The following is an 18,673-nucleotide window of genomic DNA, read 5'->3' on the forward strand; positions in this document are numbered from 1 at the left end:
TTCTTTGTACCTGGTAATCACTATCCTACTTTCTGGTTAACTTATTTTTAGCTTCCACATGAGAGAGAGAGAGAGAGAGAGAGAGAGAGAGAGAGAGAGAGAGAGAGAGAGAGAGAGAGAGAGAGAGAAACATGCAGTACTTGTCTTTCAGTACCTATATACTCTTTCTTCTTGTTCCATCTATTTTGCTGCTAATGACAGGAGATCATTCTTTATGGCTTAATAATTCTCCATATATACATTTTCTGTTCATCTGTTGATGGGCAGCTGTGCTCATTCTGAATGTTAGCTATTGTGAATAGGTTCCCCAATAAACATGGGCATGAAGATTTCATTTTCTTTGGATATATACCAGAAGTGGGATAGTTGTATCAACAGTGTGAAGGTTCCTCAGAAAAACTAAAACAATGTATTATTGTTCCTTTTTCTCCACAGCCTCAACAGCATTTGCTACATTTTATTCTTTGAGGATAGCCAAATCTGCTCACATCATGGTGCCTGGGAAGTAGAGAGGAAGCAAGGAAAGGGTCAGGGACTAAATATACCTTTCCAGGGCACACACCCAGTGACCTACATTTTACTAGTTTCTACCACCTCTCAATAACGCCTTCAAATTATGAGTCTATCAGTGGATTAAACCACTGAAGAGCTGAGAGCCCTTGTGATCTAGTTACTTCCCAAAAGCTCCATCTCTGAACATTGCTATACTTAGGACAAGCCTACAACACATGGGCCTTTCTGGGACTTTGTAGATTCAAACCATAATACCATTAAAAAAAAAAATGAAGTGCTTTGTTGTTGCTGTTGTTAAGTGGTTTTAGTTTTTTTTTTTCATTTTTAAAATTGGATTTTAATAGAATTTTAGAGGGAAAACTGTAGAGGAGGATGATTATAAATTACAGAGTACCTGTGTTATTCTTGAAATCAAACTACAGGAAATTTTATTGCAAATATAACTTTAGTCTATTTAAAAGTCCGAATGATGTAATTTTATTTTTGTCTTTGAAATAACAAGTGGGTGTTTCATATTGTTTAGAAAGAAAAAAAGCTAAGTCTATAATTCTCCATGAATTGACCTAAGAAAATTCTTTTCTTTCCAGTTTATGTACCAATCATCTTTTTGTTGTTTGTCATTATTTATTACATATTTTTATTTTTCTTACCCCATGAAGTCACGAATCATAGAAGGTATGTTCCTTGGTAAATATATACAATAAAGAGTTTAATGAATAATAGCTTCTCAAAATATATTTTTTCACAAGTTAATTAATAAATGAATGAATAATAAGCAGTATGTTACACCGAAAAAGGTAAAGCACTATTATGAAGATAGTTTTTTTAACATATTTTGAATATTAATCCTGGTTACATTGAATAATTGGCAATATTTTCTCCCATCTGTAGTTTATCTTTTTACTCTTGATTGTTTCCTTTGCTGTGTAGAAGGTTTTCATTTGATGTAATTCCATTTGTCAATTTTTGCTTTTGTTTCCTGAGCTTTTGAGGGTCTATCCAGAAAATCATTGCTTGTACCAGTGTCTTGGAGTGTTTCCCCTGTATTTTCTTCTAGTAGTTTAAGTTTCAGTTCTTAGATTTAAGACTTTATCCATCTTGATTTGGTTTTTGTATAGGGTGACGTGGGGTATAGTTTCAGTCTTCTGCACACGGATATCCAGTTTTCCAAGTATCATTTATTGAAGAGGTTATTCCCATCTCAGTCTTTCAAGTTGCTGAGATTATAGGCATGCACTAATATGTTCAACTTGATTTGCTAGGTTTTTAAAAAATTATTTATTTTAAAATTTTTTACAGACTGCATTTTGATTCATGGTACACAAATGGGGTACATCATTTCATTTATATGGTTGTATACGATGTAGATTCATACCATTTGTGTAATCATACATGTACATCGGGTGATGATGTCTGTCTCACTCTACCATTTTTCATACCCCCTCCCTCTCTTTTCCTTCTATATAATCTAAGGTTTGCCCATTTTTCTCTCCCTCCACACACCCCCACCCCCATAATATATCAATCTCCACTTATCAGGGAAAACTTCGGCCTTTGGTTTTTTGGGATTGGCTTATTTAACTTAACATGATATTCTCCAATTCCATCCATTTATTTGCAAATGCCATAATATTAATCTTTATGACTGAATGATATTCCATTGTGTATATATGTCACAGTTTCTTTATCCATTCATCTGTTGAAGGGCATCTAGTTGGTTCCACAATCTAGCTATTGTGAACTGAGCTGCTATAAATAAACATTGATGTAGCTGTGTTACTGTAGTATGCTGATTTTAAGTCCTTTGAGTATAAACCGAGGAGTGGAATAACTGGGTCAAAAGGTGGGTCCATTCCAAGTTTTCTGAGGATTCTCCATATTGCTTTCCAGAGTGGTTGCACCAATTTGCAACTCTACCAGCAATGTAAAAGTGTGCCTTTTCCCCCACATCTGTGCCAATTTGCTAGTTTTTTATTGAGAATTTTTGCATTTGTGATTCATCGGGGATATTGTAGCTTTCTTTTTTTGTTGTATTCCTTGTCTGGTTTTTGCAACAGAGTAATGTTGTCCTCATCTGAGTGTGGAAGGGTTCCCTCTCGAGTCCATGGAATAGTTTAAGAAGAATTGGCATTAGTTATTTAAAATTTGGTAAAATTCAACAGTGAAGCTATGAAGTCCTGGACTTTCTCTTGTATAGGGAAAGGCTTTCCTTTATACCAATTCTATATAATTACTGAATTTATTCAGGACTTTTATGTCCTCATGATTCAATTTTGATATATGTCCAGAAATTTATCTATATCTTCTGGGGTTTTCAATTTCTTAGCATATAGTTTTTCATAATAATCCTTAATGATCTTCTGTATTTTTCTGGTACTGGGTGTAATGTTTTCTTTTCATTTCTGCTTTTATTTATTTGGGTCTTCTCTCTTTTTTTCATAGGTTAATTTAGTGAACATTTTGTAAATGTTATTTATCTTTAAAAAAACCAATTCTATTTTTTTGATCTTTTGTATTGTTTTTATAGTTTCTGTAACATTTATTTCCACTCTAATCTTTGTTATTTCCTTCCTTCAAATAATTTTGGCTTTTGTTTGTTCTTGTTCTTCTAAGTCCTTGAGGTATAGCATTAGGTTGCTTGCTTGAAATCTTAGTTTATATATTTTTTTTTATAGTAATTCTTTTTTTTTATTTATTTATTTTTTTTTACAATTACATAGGGTAATGATGTTTATTTTATTTTTCCCCTCCCCCCATCCCTCCCACCCCTCTTTTCCCTCTACACAGTCCTTCTTTCCTTCATTCTTGCCGCTGTCCTTAGCCTAACTCTAAACCTAACCCTAAACCTAATGCTAGCCCCTCCCACCCCCCATTATATGTCCTCATCCGCTTGTCAGCGAGATCATTCGACCTTTAGTTTTTTGAGATTGGCTTATCTCACTTAGCATGATATTCTCCAATTTCGACCATTTGCCTACAAATGCCATAATTTTATCATTCTTCATTGCGGAGTAATATTCCATTGTATAAATATGCCACAGTTTCTTTATCCATTCATCAACTGAAGGGCATCTAGGTTGGTTCCACAATCTGGCTATGGTGAATTGAGCAGCAATGAACATTGATGTGGCTGTATCTCTGTAGTATGCTGATTTTAAGTCCTTTGGGTATAGGCCAAGGAGTGGGATAGCTGGGTCAAATGGTGTTTCCATTCCAAGCTTTCTGAGGAATCTCCACACTGCTTTTCAGAGTGGCTGCACTAATTTGCAACCCCACCAGCAATGTATGAGTGTTCCTTTTTCCCCACATCCTCGCCAACACCTATTGTTGCTTGTATTCTTGATAATCGCCATTCTAATTGGGGTGAGATGAAATCTTAGGGTAGTTTTGATTTGCATTTCCCTTATTACTAGGGAAGTTGAACATTTTTTCATATATCTGTTGATTACTTGTACATCTTCTTCTGTGAAGTGTCTGTTCATTTCCTTAGCCCATTTGTTGATTGGATTATTTGTATTCTTCGTGTAGAGTTTTTTGAGTTCTTTATAGATTCTGGAAATTAGCGCTCTATCTGAGGTATGGTTGGCAAAGATATTCTCCCACTCTGTAGGCTCTCTCTTCACATTTCTGATAGTTTCCTTTGCTGAGAGAAAGCTTTTAAGTTTGAATCTATCCCAGTTGTTGATTCTTGCTTTTATTTCTTGTGCTATGGGTGTCCTGTTAAGGAAATCTGATCCTGAGCCAACAAGTTGAAGATTTGGACCTACTTTTTCTTCTATAAGATGCAGGGTCTCTGGTCTGATTCCGAGGTCCTTGATCCATTTTGAGTTGAGTTTTGTGTAGGGTGAGAGATAGGGGTTTAATTTCATTCTATTGCATATGGTTTTCCAGTTTTCCCAGCACCATTTGTTGAAGAGGCTATCTTTTCTCCATTGCATATTGTTGGAACCTTTGTCTAGTATGAGAAAATTGTATTTATTTGGGTTTGTGTCCATGTCCTCTATTCTGTACCATTGATCTACCTGTCTATTTTGGTACCAATACCATGCCGTTTTTGTTACTATTGCTTTGTAGTAGAGTTGAAGATCTGGTATTGCAATACCCCCTGCTTCGCTCTTGCTACTGAGGATTGCTTTAGCTATTCTAGGTTTTTTATTCTTCCAGATGAATTTCATAATTGCTTGCTCTATTTCTGTAAGGTACATCATTGGGATTTTAATTGGAATTGCATTGAATCTGTATAGCACTTTAGGTAGTATAGCCATTTTGACGATATTAATTCTGCCTATCCAGGAACATGGGAGATCTTTCCATCTTCTAAGGTTTTCTTGAATTTCTTTCTTTAGTGTTCTGTAGTTCTCATTGTAGAGGCTTTCACCTCTTTTGTGAGATGATTCCCAAGTACTTTATTTTTTTCGATGCTATTGTGAATGGGGTAGTTTTCCTAATTTCTCTTTCTGAAGATTCATCACTTATGTATAAAAATGCATTGGATTTATGAGCATTGATCTTGTAACCTGCTACTTTACTGAATTCACTTATGAGTTCTAAAAGTTTTCTGGTGGAATTTCCAGGTTCCTCTAAATATATAATCATGTCATCAGCGAACAGGGATAGTTTGAGTTCTTCTTTTCCTATTCGTATCCCTTTAATTTCTTTGGTTTGTCTGATTGCTCTGGCTAGAGTCTCAAGGACGATGTTGAATAGAAGCAGTGAAAGAGGGCATCCCTGCCTTGTTCCAGTTTTTAGGGGGAACGCTTTCAGTTTTTCACCATTTAGAATGATATTAGCCATGGGCTTAGCGTAGATTGCCTTTATAATGTTTAGGAATGTTCCCACTACCCCAATTTTTTCTAGTGTTTTGAGCATGAAGGGATGCTGTATTTTATCAAATGCTTTTTCTGCATCTATCGAAATAATCATGTGATTCTTAACTTTAAGTCTGTTGATATGGTGAATGACATTTATTGATTTCCGAATGTTGAACCAACCTTGCATCCCTGGGATAAAACCCACTTGATCGTGGTGCACTATCTTTTTAATGTATATTTGTATGCAATTTGCTAAAATTTTGTTGAGAATTTTTGCATCGATATTCATTAAGGATATTGGTCTGAAATTTTCTTTCCTCGATGTGTCTCTGTCTGGTTTAGGTATCAGGGTGATATTGGCTTCATAGAACGAGTTTGGGAGGGTTCCCTCCTCTTCTATTTCATGGAATAGTTTGAGAAGTATTGGAATGAGCTCTTCTTTAAAGGTTTTGTAGAACTCGGCTGAGAACCCATCTGGTCCTGGACTTTTCTTTGTTGGTAGGCTTTTGATGACCTCTTCTATTTCATTGCTTGAAATTGGTTTATTTAAGTTGTGTATGTCCTCCTCGTTCAGTTTAGGTAGTTCATATGTCTCTAGAAATTTGTTGATGTCTTCGAGGTTTTCTGTTTTGTTGGAGTATAGATTTTCGAAATAGTTTCTAATTATGTTTTGTATTTCACTCGTGTCTGTTGTGATGTTTCCTTGTTCATTCCGAATTTTAGTAATTTGAGTTTTCTCCCTCTTTCTCTTTGTTAGTGTGGCTAAGGGTTTATCAATTTTATTTATTTTTTCAAAGAACCAACTATTTATTTTGTTAATTTTTCCAATTGTTTCTTTTGTTTCGATTCGTTGATTTCGGCTCTGATTTTAACTATTTCCTGTCTTCTACTACTTTTGGTATTGGTCTGCTCTTCTTTTTCTAGTGCTTTGAGCTGTAGTGTTAAGTCGTTTATTTGTTGATTTCTACTTCTTTTTTTGAATGCACCCCATGAAATAAATCTTCCTCTAAGTACTGCTTTCATAGTGTCCCAGAGATTTTGATATGATGTGTCTTTGTTCTCGTTTACTTCTAAGAATTTTTAATTTCCCTCCTGATGTCTTCTGTTATCCATTCATCATATAATAGTGTATTATTTAGTCTCCAGGTATTGGAGAAGTTTCTGTTTTTTATTCTGTCATTTATTTCTAATTTCAATCCATTATGATCTGATAGAGTACAAGGTAGTATCTCTATCTTCTTGTATTTGCTAACAGTAGCTTTGTGGCATAAAATATGGTCTATTTTAGAGAAGGATCCATGTGCTGCTGAGAAGAAAGTGTATTCGTTCTTTGTTGGATGGTATATTCTATATATGTCCGTTAAGTCTAAATTGCTGATTGTGTTGTTGAGATCTGTAGTTTCTTTATTCAATTTTTGTTTGGACGATCTATCCAGTGGTGAGAGAGGTGTGTTAAAATTGCCTAGTATTATTGTGTTGTGGTCTATTTGAATTCTGTAATTGAGAAGGATTTGTTTGACGTACGTGGATGAGCCAATGTTCGGGGCATAGATATTTATGATTGTTATGTCTTGCTGATTTATGCTTCCCTTAAGCAGCATGTAATGTCCTTCTTTATCCCTTCTGACTAGTTTTGGTTTGAAGTCCACATTATCTGAGATGAGGATGGATACTCCAGCTTTTTGCTGTGTCCGTGTGCATGGTATGTTTTTCCCCATCCTTTCACCTTTAGTCTATGGGTGTCTCTTTCTATGAGGTGAGTCTCTTGCAGGCAGCATATTGTTGGATTTTTCTTTTTAATCCAATCTGCCAGTCTGTGTCTTTTGATTGATGAATTCAGGCCATTAACATTCAGGGTTATTATTGTGATATGATTTGTATTCCCAGTCAATTGACTCATATTTGTTTTTGGCATGATTTGGTTTCTCCTTTATTTGGCTATTCCTTTAGGCTAGCGCCTCCTGTTGCTGATTTGCATCGTTGTTTTTCATCTCTTCCTCATGGAATATTTTGCTGAGAATGTTCTGTAATGCTGGCTTTCTTTTTGTAAATTCCTTTAGCTTTTATTTATCATGGAAGGATCTTATTTCATCGTCAAATTTGAAGGTAAGTTTTGCTGGGTATAAGATTCTTGGTTGGCATCCGTTTTCTTTCAGGGCTTGGTATATGTTGTTCCAGGCCCTTCTAGTTTTTAGGGTCTGGATTGAAAAATCTGCTGATATTCTTATTGGTTTCCCTCTGAATGTAATTTGATTCTTTTCTCTCGCGGCCTTTAAAATTCTGTCTTTAATTTGTATGTTAGGTATTTTCATAATAATGTGCCTTGGTGTGGGTCTGTTGTAATTTTGTATGTTTGGAGTTCTATAAGCCTCTTGTACTTGGTTTTCCATTTCATTCTTCAGATTTGGGAAATTTCCTGTTATTATTTCATTGAATAGATTGTTCATTCCTTTGGTTTGTTTCTCTAAGCCTTCCTCAATCCCAATAATTCTTAAATTTGGCCTTTTCATGATATCCCATAATTCTTGTAGATTCTGTTCATGATTTCTTACCATCTTTTCTGTTTGGCCAACTTTGCTTTCAAGATTAAATAATTTGTCTTCAATGTCTGAGGTTCTGTCTTCCAGGTGTTCTATCCTATTAGTTATGCTTTCTATGGAGTTTTTAACTTGGTTTATTGTTTCCTTCATTTCAAGTATTTCAGTTTGGTTTTTTTTCAGTATCTCTAACTCTTTATTGAAATGATCTCTTGCTTCCCGTATTTGGTCTTTTAACTGTTGATTGGTGCGATCATTTAATGCCTGCATTTGCTCTTTCATCTCCTCCTTCAATGCCTGCATTTGCTCTTTCATCTCCTCATTAGCTTCCCTGATCGTTTTAATTACGTACATTCTGAACTCCCTTTCTGACATTTCTTCTGCTGTGCTGTCATTGGGTTTTATTGATGTAGTATCTAGGTTTGTTTGGGACATTTTCTTCCCTTGTTTTCTCATATTGGTCAGTTGTCAGTGGGACCCTGAGATATTGCAGTTTTCCGCTACTGGCTTATAGTGTCCCAGTAGATTTCCAGTGTATCACCTCCCAGCCTTCAGTAGCCTGATGTCTTGGAGGAATCTGATAAAGCAGCTCATCTGAAGAAAACTTTCCCTAGCCCCCTACTGGTTCCACGATTTGGAACTGGCTCTGTGCGGAAATGCTCTCACTGTGGGCCTGCGCCGTGCAGCTGGCCGTGTGGGAGGAGCCCACTGCCGGAGTGTGGAAGGCTACCTTGGGAAGACTCTAGCTGCCCTGCCTGGCTCCAATAAGCCACCTCTATCTGGGCCTGCCACCCGGGCCGAGCTTTACCCAGTGGGCAGACTCACCCATGGCTCTATTTCAGTCCGAGTCTCTCAATGCCTCCCCTTCTTAACTCCAGGGTTCTGGAGCGACTGGGGGTGCAGTCTCCCTCTAGGCCGCCATCTTGGATCGCCCCGTGAAGAGAGCCTGCAGCCGGAGTGGGCAGAGCCGCCTGAGGAGGTCTCTGGCTGCCCTGCCCTAATCCCAGAGGCTGTTTGCGGATCGCGGCTCTCCGCTGGTTCGTTGCCGGAGTACGCTGCGCTGCAGGGGCTCCGGGACTCGGAGCTTGTTCTGGTCAGAAAGGCTCTCACTAGCGGGCCAGTTCCGTTCTGAGAACCTGGAGAAGCTGGCTGTGTGGGCGGGGCCCACCGCCAGAGTGCGCAGGGCTGCCTGTGGATGACTCTAGCTGCCCTGCCCGGCTCCAATAAGCCACCTCTATCTGGGCCTGCCACCCGGGCCAAGCTTTACCCAGTGGGCAGACTCACCCGTGGCTCTATTTCAGTCCGAGTCTCTCAATGCCTCCCCTTCTTAACTCCAGGGTTCTGGAGCGACTGGGGGTGCAGTCTCCCTCTAGGCCGCCATCTTGGATCACCTTAGTTTATATTTTTTAAAGTAGATATTCATTGCTAGGAACTTCCTGGTTCATACTACTTTTGTTGCATCCTATAAGTTTTGGTATGCTGAGTTTCCATTTTCATTTGTTTTGAGTAATTTAAAAAATTCCTTTCTTCCTTTCTCCATGACTCACTGTTCAAATCTGTGTTGTTCAGTTTCTATACATTTATGTAATTTCTAAAATTTCTTTTGTTGTTGGCTTTGTTTTTTTCCATTGTGATCAGAAAAGATACAGGATATGATTTAAATTTTCTTGAATCTGTTAAGACTTGTCTTGTGTCCTAATATATGGTTTATTTTAGAGAAGTTTCAATGGGCTGATAAAAGAATGTCTATTCTGCACTGTTGAATAGAATATTCTTTAAATTATTTATACTTTTGATTTATGGTATACCTTAAGTCTGTTTTTTTTTTTTTTTTTTTTTTTTTTTTTTGTCTGGATGACCTGTACATTGGTAATAGAAGGGTGTTGGAATCCGTCACTAGCATTCTTTTGGATTCTATCTCTTCCTTTAGGTTTACTAGTGTTTGTCTTATAAAGTTGGGTTCTCTGAAATTAGATGCATATAGATTTATAATCATTACAATTTCTTGATAAATTGATCCTGTGATCATTATGAAGAGGCCTTCTTCATCTCATTTTTTTTTTCTATAAGTCTACTTTGTTGGAAATATGCATAGCTATTCCTGCCCATGTTAAATTTTCATTTTCTTGGCATATTATTTTCCATCCTTCCACTTTCAGTCTGTGTGTGTATCATTACTTGTGAAGTCAGTTTCTTGTAGGCAACATTGTTTTTTTAACATCCATTCAATCAGTCTGTACTTTTAATTGGAGTATTTAGTCTGTTACATTCAAGGTCATCATTGGTAGGTAAGGACTTACATATATATATATATATATATATATATATATATTTATTTATTTATTTATTTTAATTCTTTTAGTTGTTTTGAATATTCTCTTTTCTATCTTCCTCTCTTGTTCATCTCTGCAGTTTGATGGTTTACTCTATTGATAAATTTTGTTTTTTTTTTCACTTCTGTGTTTTGACTCTTCTAGTGAGATTTATACTTTCAGAAGCTTTCATGATGGTAGTTATCTTTCTTTCACTTGTCTTTTATAAAGTTGGTTTGATCATCATGAATTCCCTCAGTTTTTGTTTGTATTGGCTGGTCTTTATTTCTCTTTCATTTCTGAAGGATAGCCTTACTAGTTTGGTAACTTGGTTGGCAGTTATTTTCTTTCAGGACTTTGAATATGTCATTCCATCCCCTCTTGGACTGCGGTTTCTCTTTCTAACAGAAATCTACAGTTAGTATAATAGGACTTAAATATAACTTTATGCTTTGTCTTGCAGATTTTAGAATTTTTCTTTGTCTTGTACCTTTGATATTATATTTATAATATGTTGTGGTAAATATACTTTCTGGTCATGTCTGTTTGGGGTCCTATAAGTTTCCTATATATGGGTGTTCATATATTCTAAGATTAGGGAAGTTTTCTGCTATTATTTCATTGAATAGGTTTTCTATGACCTTAGCTTTTTTCTCTTTACTTTTGAGTAACCCCCAAAATGAGGATGTTTGTACATTTAATGGGACTTGTAGGTCTGTAATATTCCTCATTCTTTCTTCTTCTTTTTAATTCTTTTTTTTTTCCTGTTTGATTGGAACTTGTCTTCAAGTTTAGATATTCTTTCTTCTCCTTGATCTAGTCTGATTTTGAAGCTTTCAATTGTATTTTTTATTTGATTTGTTGAGCTCTTAATTTCTAAGATTTCTGTTTAGTTATTTTTCAGAATGTCTCTTTGCTGAATGTCTTATTTACATCCTGCATTGTCTTCCTAATTTCATTTAATTGTTTGTTTATATTCTCTTGGATCTCATTGAACTTCTTATAATCACTCTTTAAAATTCTTTATGAGGCATTTCATTCATTTTGATTTCTTTGGGATCTGTTGCTAGAAAATTATTATGTTCTTTTGGAGGTGTCATATTGTCCTGTGCTTTTTATATTTGTTTTCCTACATTGAGATTTGTGCATCTGTTGTATCAGATCTCTCTACCACTTTTATGGGGTGACCTTCTTAGCAGCTTTTTCCTGAAGTTGGATCATGGGGTGTTGGATTGTTATGCAATGTTGACTTTAATTCTAGCTGGGCAGCATAGTGACTTCCCTATACTTTCTTTGGCCATGAATAATGACTTCAGTCACAATGTGTACCTTGGGGGAGTCAGAGAGACTCATTATTTCTTCAGGCCACATAGGAGTGAAGACACTCTAGCAGTTCAGGCAGGTGTAGTGCAGACAGAAGTGGGTGTGGGTTGTTCACTGTGTACCTACTCCTGCAATGGAAGTGTTGAGCCCTATAATGCCACAAGAGTTTCCTCAGGTATTTTTAATGTTAGCCCTGTGGGCCCTTGGCACTGGTGACCCCAGCATGGTGAAAGGCTCGATACACTTTTCTTCCAATTACTCACTGGTATTAGAAGTAGGAAGAGGCATTGGTAAGCAGTACCTGCTCTGTGGCACTCGTCAGTCTGGACAGCAGTGTGTGGTTAAACCAGGTGCAGTAGCAGGCAGCAGTGGAAATGGTGTTATGTGTTATGGCAGCAGGAACCATGGTGTTCCTCTTGGGTTTCAGTGACTGTGCCTGCCTGGGAGTGGGGACTCAACTGGAGCGGGGCAAAGGACCTGGAACTGAGCCATGTATGTCAGTGGGTGGGGCAATAGCTAGGATTTCTCTATACCCAGGACTCCTTCAGCTATAGTGCCTGCCCAGAAACAAGTGGGGCATGAATGTATCTAGGTGAAGTTGCTCTTGACCTTCCCCACCTTGCATGTCCAAGGGTAAGGTAATAGCTGGCATAGTAGAGTTGCTCAAGGGCTCTCAACATGTCCCTGTAGGCAAAGTAGCAGCAGGAACCATGGTGTTCCCTCCTTTATCTGTCAGAAACAATTGCCTAAGTGCTGCATGGAGGGCAGGGATGGAAGGAAAAATTTGGGCGTCTGCTTTCAGTCCTGAAATTTGCACAAGGCCACACACAACTGGCTATGCTCTTGGTCTCAGAGGGCAGGCCTCCTGATATCCTGGCTACTGAGGGTGGCACCCTCCATGTCACAATACCTACATATCCTACAGTGCAGGACACTCAGCAGGCTTGAATCTCAGTCACTGTGCTGGACTAAGTTGGGTTCACAAAGCAGCTACCCCCTGAGCCAATGCTTGTGGGGTCCCAGAGATGAGGATATTCAGAAGGTTCTGACCCCTAGAATAGTCCAAATTCAGATATTAGATTTCTTGTCAAGATGACTCCTACCTACAACACTCTGGGTGTTCACCAGGAGATGATGTGACATCCTTTTCCAAAGCAAGGCTACTGTGCTGATTTCATGTTATTTATCTAAGGGGTGCAAGCCTGGGAGGAACATGAAGGTCTCCAGTAGCTAGGATTGCCAGCATCTATACCGATAGTTTCCTGGAACCCTCTCTTTTACCCTTACCCCTGGAGCCAGGGACTTCTCCTGTTCTGGCTGTGGAACTGGGGTTGCAGTTGTCAGAGTGTTGTGGTTTTCTTTTTATGCTGTTTTCCCAGGTCTCTAGGAATCATATAAGGTTCCAGTCTCCCTCTTGCTGATTTCCAGTATTCTGCTCCCTTCACTCACCTTGAAATGCTGCTATATATCTCTTACTTTGGTTCTTCTTTGTGGAGGAAGAAGACAGAGTCAACCACCTCTATTCAGCCTTCTTTTCCTCTTAGCAAAATTTCTTATTTAACTTTATCAGTACGTCAAAAGGGGGGAAGAATCACATCAAATACAATCAACCTGACAAATATCTTTTGACTTTGCTCCTTTGTGTTTATAGGAGAAGATATCTCTATATGGGAACATATTAAAGTCACATTCATGTGTCTTTCTATCCTCTTCTCTCTTAAGCATTCTATTTTCCCTGCTTCTGAAATGGTCAGGGGGAAGTGAATGAGAGCATTGACACTTCCTCTAAATTGGAACTTTTCTCAACTGTCTCCTCCTCGAACATGAAGATAGCAAGTGGAGGGAGGGAGGGGGAGAGGAGAGGGAGAGAGAGAGAGAGAGAGAGAGAGAGAGAGGCAAAGAAAGGGAGGGAGAGGAGAGAAAGTAATTTTTTTTTTTTTTTTTAACAAAGGTAGGTAACCAAAAGTAACAAACCTTCCTTAAATTCAGTTTTATTTATTGGGGTCTCAGAGAGTCAAGGACAATTGAGGCCCCATAAACTTAAGGCTCTTAACTCTCTTTAGTTTTACAGATCCTCTCTTCCCTCCTGTTTCTATGTTAGTTAGAATACTTTATTGAGATTAGAATAAAGATTAATGACATTGCTCTAAGGTGATTCTCTGCTTGGAAACCTTAAAAGGAACATTTAATCAAAGTTTTCAACTGCAATCGGGAAAGAGTAATGATTAAAAAAAAGACATACTTTGCCAGTTAGATGCCCTCTTTTGGGGAATTATAAGGAGATTGGCAAACATACCCTTTCTGCTACAAATCTCACAGATTGCACACTGGTTCCATATAAATTGTCATTGTACTGGCCAGCCTCTATAAATTTGTGCTCTTGGATATCTTTCTCCATTTGTTCTCTGGAAATGACAAAGTGATAATCTCTCCCATCCACTTCATAGTCACGCTTCGGCCTCGTAGTATCTTTATAAAACAAGATATAATAAAATTAAGATGCATTTATATTTATAAATTACCTTTCCACCTATTTTTCTCCACCATGCACCCACATAGATACATAAACATATGTAATATGATGAACCATGACATGATAACAGGTATCAGTCTTAACCTACTACCACAAATAATTATAAGACTTAAACTATATGGAACAACTGTTTTCAGGCACCAACTAACAGATAGAACTGTAATTTTGAGAGAAGAAAAACGTGAGGGGAAACTGTACTTTTATGCCACCTCTCTGCCTAGGGATCATTTCCAGTTGGAGAGAATAGGAGCCACATAGTGTTAAGAGAAACTGGAGTTCAGCCAGAATTGTGAATTTGATTGAGACCTCAGGAAGTTCACATTTTAGAATGCTACTCTAGGAATTACTCTAGACCCATCTTTACAAAGTCTAAAGCCAAGTTGCAGCTGGAACAAACTGCTCTGGCAGTAAATGATTGCTTTCCATAACAAATATATCACATAAAGGAAGATAACAAAATCCAATTCCAGCAATACACCACTGTAGTGTCTAACACAAAAGATTATGAGACAAGCAAAGAAATAAAATAAAGTCACATAACTAGGATAAAAATATCGTCAAGCAGTTATAAGGTGTTCGGAGATTTAAAAAATATGGGTAATGAGAGAATCACAATAAGGTGGGATAAAAAGTCAGCAAGTCTAATCACTGCACTTACACATTTTGGTAAGAGGGGGAAAATAATCCAGCAATGTGACTTTAAAAGTTAAAATATATCTAAAGTGTTAGTCACTTGTTTTCTAAGAATCTATCTTAAAAACCGATCAAAACTTCAGATACACTTTTAAACCTAAATATGTTCATTATATTAATTTGCAAATAATGGGTAACTGGTGGCATTTGGAAAACCAGAGACTACTGGAAGGATGACATTATTTTATAAATATTTTTTTTCCTAGAAAAAAGAGAAATGATACTTACGAGGCACACAGGAGCCAAATTTATCAGGAAACTCAGATATCAAGTCGTCATTGATTCGATCCTTCATGGGGCCCAGGATTATCACTGGCCGGGTATAGTTTACTGCAGATAGGGAAAAGAAGATGCAGATGAGCAGAATGACTTGAAGACCATTGAAAAACTGTCCTGCCAGGGTGATTCTTAAGGTGAAACTGCCAAACAGTAAGAACTGCCAAGGGAATAACATTGGATCAATTACCCAACATAGGGAAATGGGTGTTTACCCCTCAGGATGTTGACTGTGCCTATTTTCTGGGATTTACCAACCGGGAAAAGCAACTGCAGGGACTGTCAATGAAAAGAACCATTTGGAGGAGTTTTGCTTATTCTTAGGTTATGCCTACACAATGTCAAAACACCCGAATTTAGTCAGTTGAGTGGGAGAAAGAAAGAATTCAAACCAGATGTTTGGCCATTGTTTAAAAGCAATTATTAGTAGTATGACACTTTATGTTTTATAATTCTTTCCTAAGCTCCAAATACTCGGTACTCTGTTGGAGTTTTCCCAGTTCTTTGTATCTGGATTCAAAGGATCCCAAAGTTCATTTGATACCAACTGCCTTTCCGATGCTTGGATTTTCTGTACAACATCGTTGTTGATAGACATCAGCTTCTGTATAAACAGCCTCCAGAAAAAGGAAGTCAGGTTCCCTGGCAGCCTGCAGATGGCCTCTATCTTAGGTCTGCTAGAATGTTCTCAGTCCCAGGCTGACACAAGCTTCCTGGGAGGGATTAGCCCACAGGTCTCTGGCTAGGACTCGTTGGCCAGAGACTTGGATGTGCTTCTTCCTACTAGGGGTCGTTCATTTGAAGGGCTGCTCCATCCTCTTGGGAGCTGGGATTGGCCATGCTCAGCAGGGAGGTTATTGTATGGTGACAGGGCCAAAGAGAGACAGGAGGGTGTGGTTTAGGGACAACTGAGTATTAAGCTGAGTTTATTTTCCTTAGTCCATCACTGTTTCCCTCCTTCGATTGTTGTCACCTGTTATGGCTTGGAAATCAGGAACCCAAGAATGCTGGAAAACTTACTTTCCTGCCTTGTGACAGGCTCATAGGAAAGAATGAGGTCTTCTTGCCCTCCTGAGAAGAAAAGAGAGGAAAATTACAGTTGACTAACAACCAGTAATTCATCAGAGTTAAAATCCCTGCTCTGAAACATAGGAAGCAGACACAGTTCAGGTTAATTTTCCTTGTTCTTTCTCCTTTAACCATTCAAAATTTCCTTCATCCTCATAGAACTCTTTAGCACTGTCTTAGTGTTATTAGCAGTCTTAGGTTATTTAGCAGTCGTAACTCTATATAAAAACTGGCTGCTGGTTCTCTGCAGCACGGTAATGATCCGTGAGATGCTATCTGTCTTACGTTTCTAATTGAGTGCCATGCCTCTACACCAAGCATGACCACTTAAATTAAAGTCATTTAGTTCAAGGAAAGGGTCTATCCAATAGTTCATTGCTACCTCTTCCGAATTTTTGTTTCTGTTATTTCATATTATATTTTATTTTTGAACACTGTTTAAAAGCCAAAGTCTGTTTATTTCATTTATGTTACAAAAATTTCATCAGAAAACTACAGGGCACTAATGAGTTTATTTATTAAGTTACCAGGAGAATGATATGGGTCAATTAAAGGATGTTAAAAATTGAGAGGAGGTTGGAGGTGAAGTTCAGTAGTAGAGCATGGACTTAGCTCATGTGAGGCCCTGGGTTGGATCCCCAGCAGCAGAACCACCAACAACAAATTGAGAGGAGTGCCTTATAGATTTAGTTGTAATTGCTGCTAAATCATGCCTTGAAACTTCAGGAAGAGATCTAAGGAAGACAATGTTAGTAAAAGTGTGAGCCCCTACACTGCCATTTGCTGCAAGTCTGCTGATTCAGGGTGGGTCTCAAGTCAGCAAATAACTGTGGAGAGTAAATTGGGTTTTGATAATGACTTTTAGTCATCTATTTTATTCCATTGGTCAAACAATTGGTCATAGGATTAGCTCAAATCAGTTGCAAACCTGGAAGGGTCTGCCCCTTTATTTGTATTGGGTCTCATTCTGACTAACCTGTGATGGGGGAAATACGTTAGGACTGTTGGATATGACTTTGTGTCTGTGAGAAGAGCACATGAAGGAGGACTGGGACATGAGGTGAACTTTCTGAAGCCAAAGGGCAATTAACCTCACTGCTTTTTATGCCCACCACCCCTGAACACAGTCTGCCAGTGCCAGGTTCTCCTTCGGTAGGCCCAGCACAAGGAAAGGTGAGTTAATTTCACGAAATAATGTGATATCACAGATGGTTTTGATAATGGCCACTACTTTGGTGAAGTGAAACAATGGTGGGTAAAGTTGTAGAGTACTGATGTCTCCCCTGGAGATGTGGCTGGGGTAGGGTTTGTGGGCTTTACTTTTTCAAGTGTGAATCATATCTGACATTTACCTGAAGGAGGGCTTCCTCTCAGGATGGCCCTGCTAGGCTATGCCACATCCTAAAGGTACAGAGAGTGGGCCTAATGCTCCTCCTCAGTGGCAGCTACGGGTGGCTATCTCAGAAGTGTTCAGGGGACTTTCCCCCCATCTGAGCAGGGGTTTAGTGCTTATGAGTCAGATTCACAATTTTCTATATTCAGGAAAAGAATGAGTCCTTTTGAATAAACTAAACTACTGAAATTTAGTCTAGGCCAAAAAAAAAAAAAAAAAAAAAAAAAAAAAAAAAAAAAAAAAAACCAATTGACCGCTAAACCCTAGTTATCTAAAAAGCCTGAGATATGTACATGTCATAAGCATTCAGAAGATAAGTGTAAAAATTATTGGGAGAAAAAAAGCCTCATTTCAGGATAGGAGTATGGTAGGATAACATTGTAATGTAAAACTTTATAGGATGTTTTTCATAAAATAACATGAGAGGAGAATTCTGACTGTGGGATAACACAAATTTCAAACACCGGGTGATATTTGAGTCTCCCCATTATTCTGGGAACTCCACAAAGGCAAATACTGGGTCTCATTTATCAGTGGGTCCCCAGTGCTCATTCAAGCACTTAGTGTAAAGAAAGATGTCAATGAATTCACATGAGGAACAGAATGCATAATGAGGCTGAAGATGGGTTCTCTTTTGTGTTTCTGTCAATATGATCATTTCAGTTTGGGAAATATGGTTTCCTCTAAATAAACATAACATGTCATGATTCCATACGAATCTCTTTCCAGTAACTTTGCAAATCATTCTGATGGGACATTCTTAAAAGTCTTAAATAAGCCCTACATAAAATATTTGATATCAGTTTATTATTTATGATTCAAAAAATCAGGGAAAACATAGCTTGATTAATTTTTTAAGAGCTTTATAGTCCTTATTTATCCATTGCTCTTTGGTTTGCTTCTGCAACTATAAAGGGCTGGTTCCTCCCTCAAAGCAGTGATTATTGTCAGGCAGAAATGACAGTTTCCTTTATGTCAAGGTCCGTACAACCAGGTACTAGGTAATACCCAGAAAAACCTGCAGGGAAACTGTGGAGGTTGGGCATGACATAGTAGCTGTGAATCTAAAGCCAATTCATTTCAGACTCAACAACAAGAAGCCCCAAGAGTAATCGAAACATTAAATGACAAGGAGAAGAAATGAAGAAAACCCATGTCATTGACACTTTGCAGGTTTAGATGGGCTTTCACATACATTGGCTTCTAATTTTTCA

General features: G+C 37.9%; 1 protein-coding gene across 17 annotated transcripts in view; it reads right to left on the minus strand.

Annotated features, from left to right (window-relative positions):
- The window catches only part of Dlg2 (discs large MAGUK scaffold protein 2), a 2,079,243-nt gene that overhangs the window by 8,702 nt on the left and 2,051,868 nt on the right, over window positions 1-18,673 (minus strand). For all 17 annotated transcript variants that reach the window (XM_047516979.1, XM_047516993.1, XM_047516982.1 and 14 more), the window contains 3 exons: window positions 16,019-16,069; window positions 14,951-15,052; window positions 13,793-13,965 (listed from right to left, as the gene is read on the minus strand). In XM_047516979.1, the coding sequence (XP_047372935.1) occupies window positions 13,793-13,965; window positions 14,951-15,052; window positions 16,019-16,069 (326 nt within the window). The remainder of the gene's footprint in view (window positions 1-13,792; window positions 13,966-14,950; window positions 15,053-16,018; window positions 16,070-18,673) is intronic.

The sequence above is a fragment of the Sciurus carolinensis genome, chromosome 11, assembly GCF_902686445.1.
Source record: "Sciurus carolinensis chromosome 11, mSciCar1.2, whole genome shotgun sequence".
NCBI classification, from domain to species: Eukaryota; Metazoa; Chordata; class Mammalia; order Rodentia; family Sciuridae; genus Sciurus; species Sciurus carolinensis.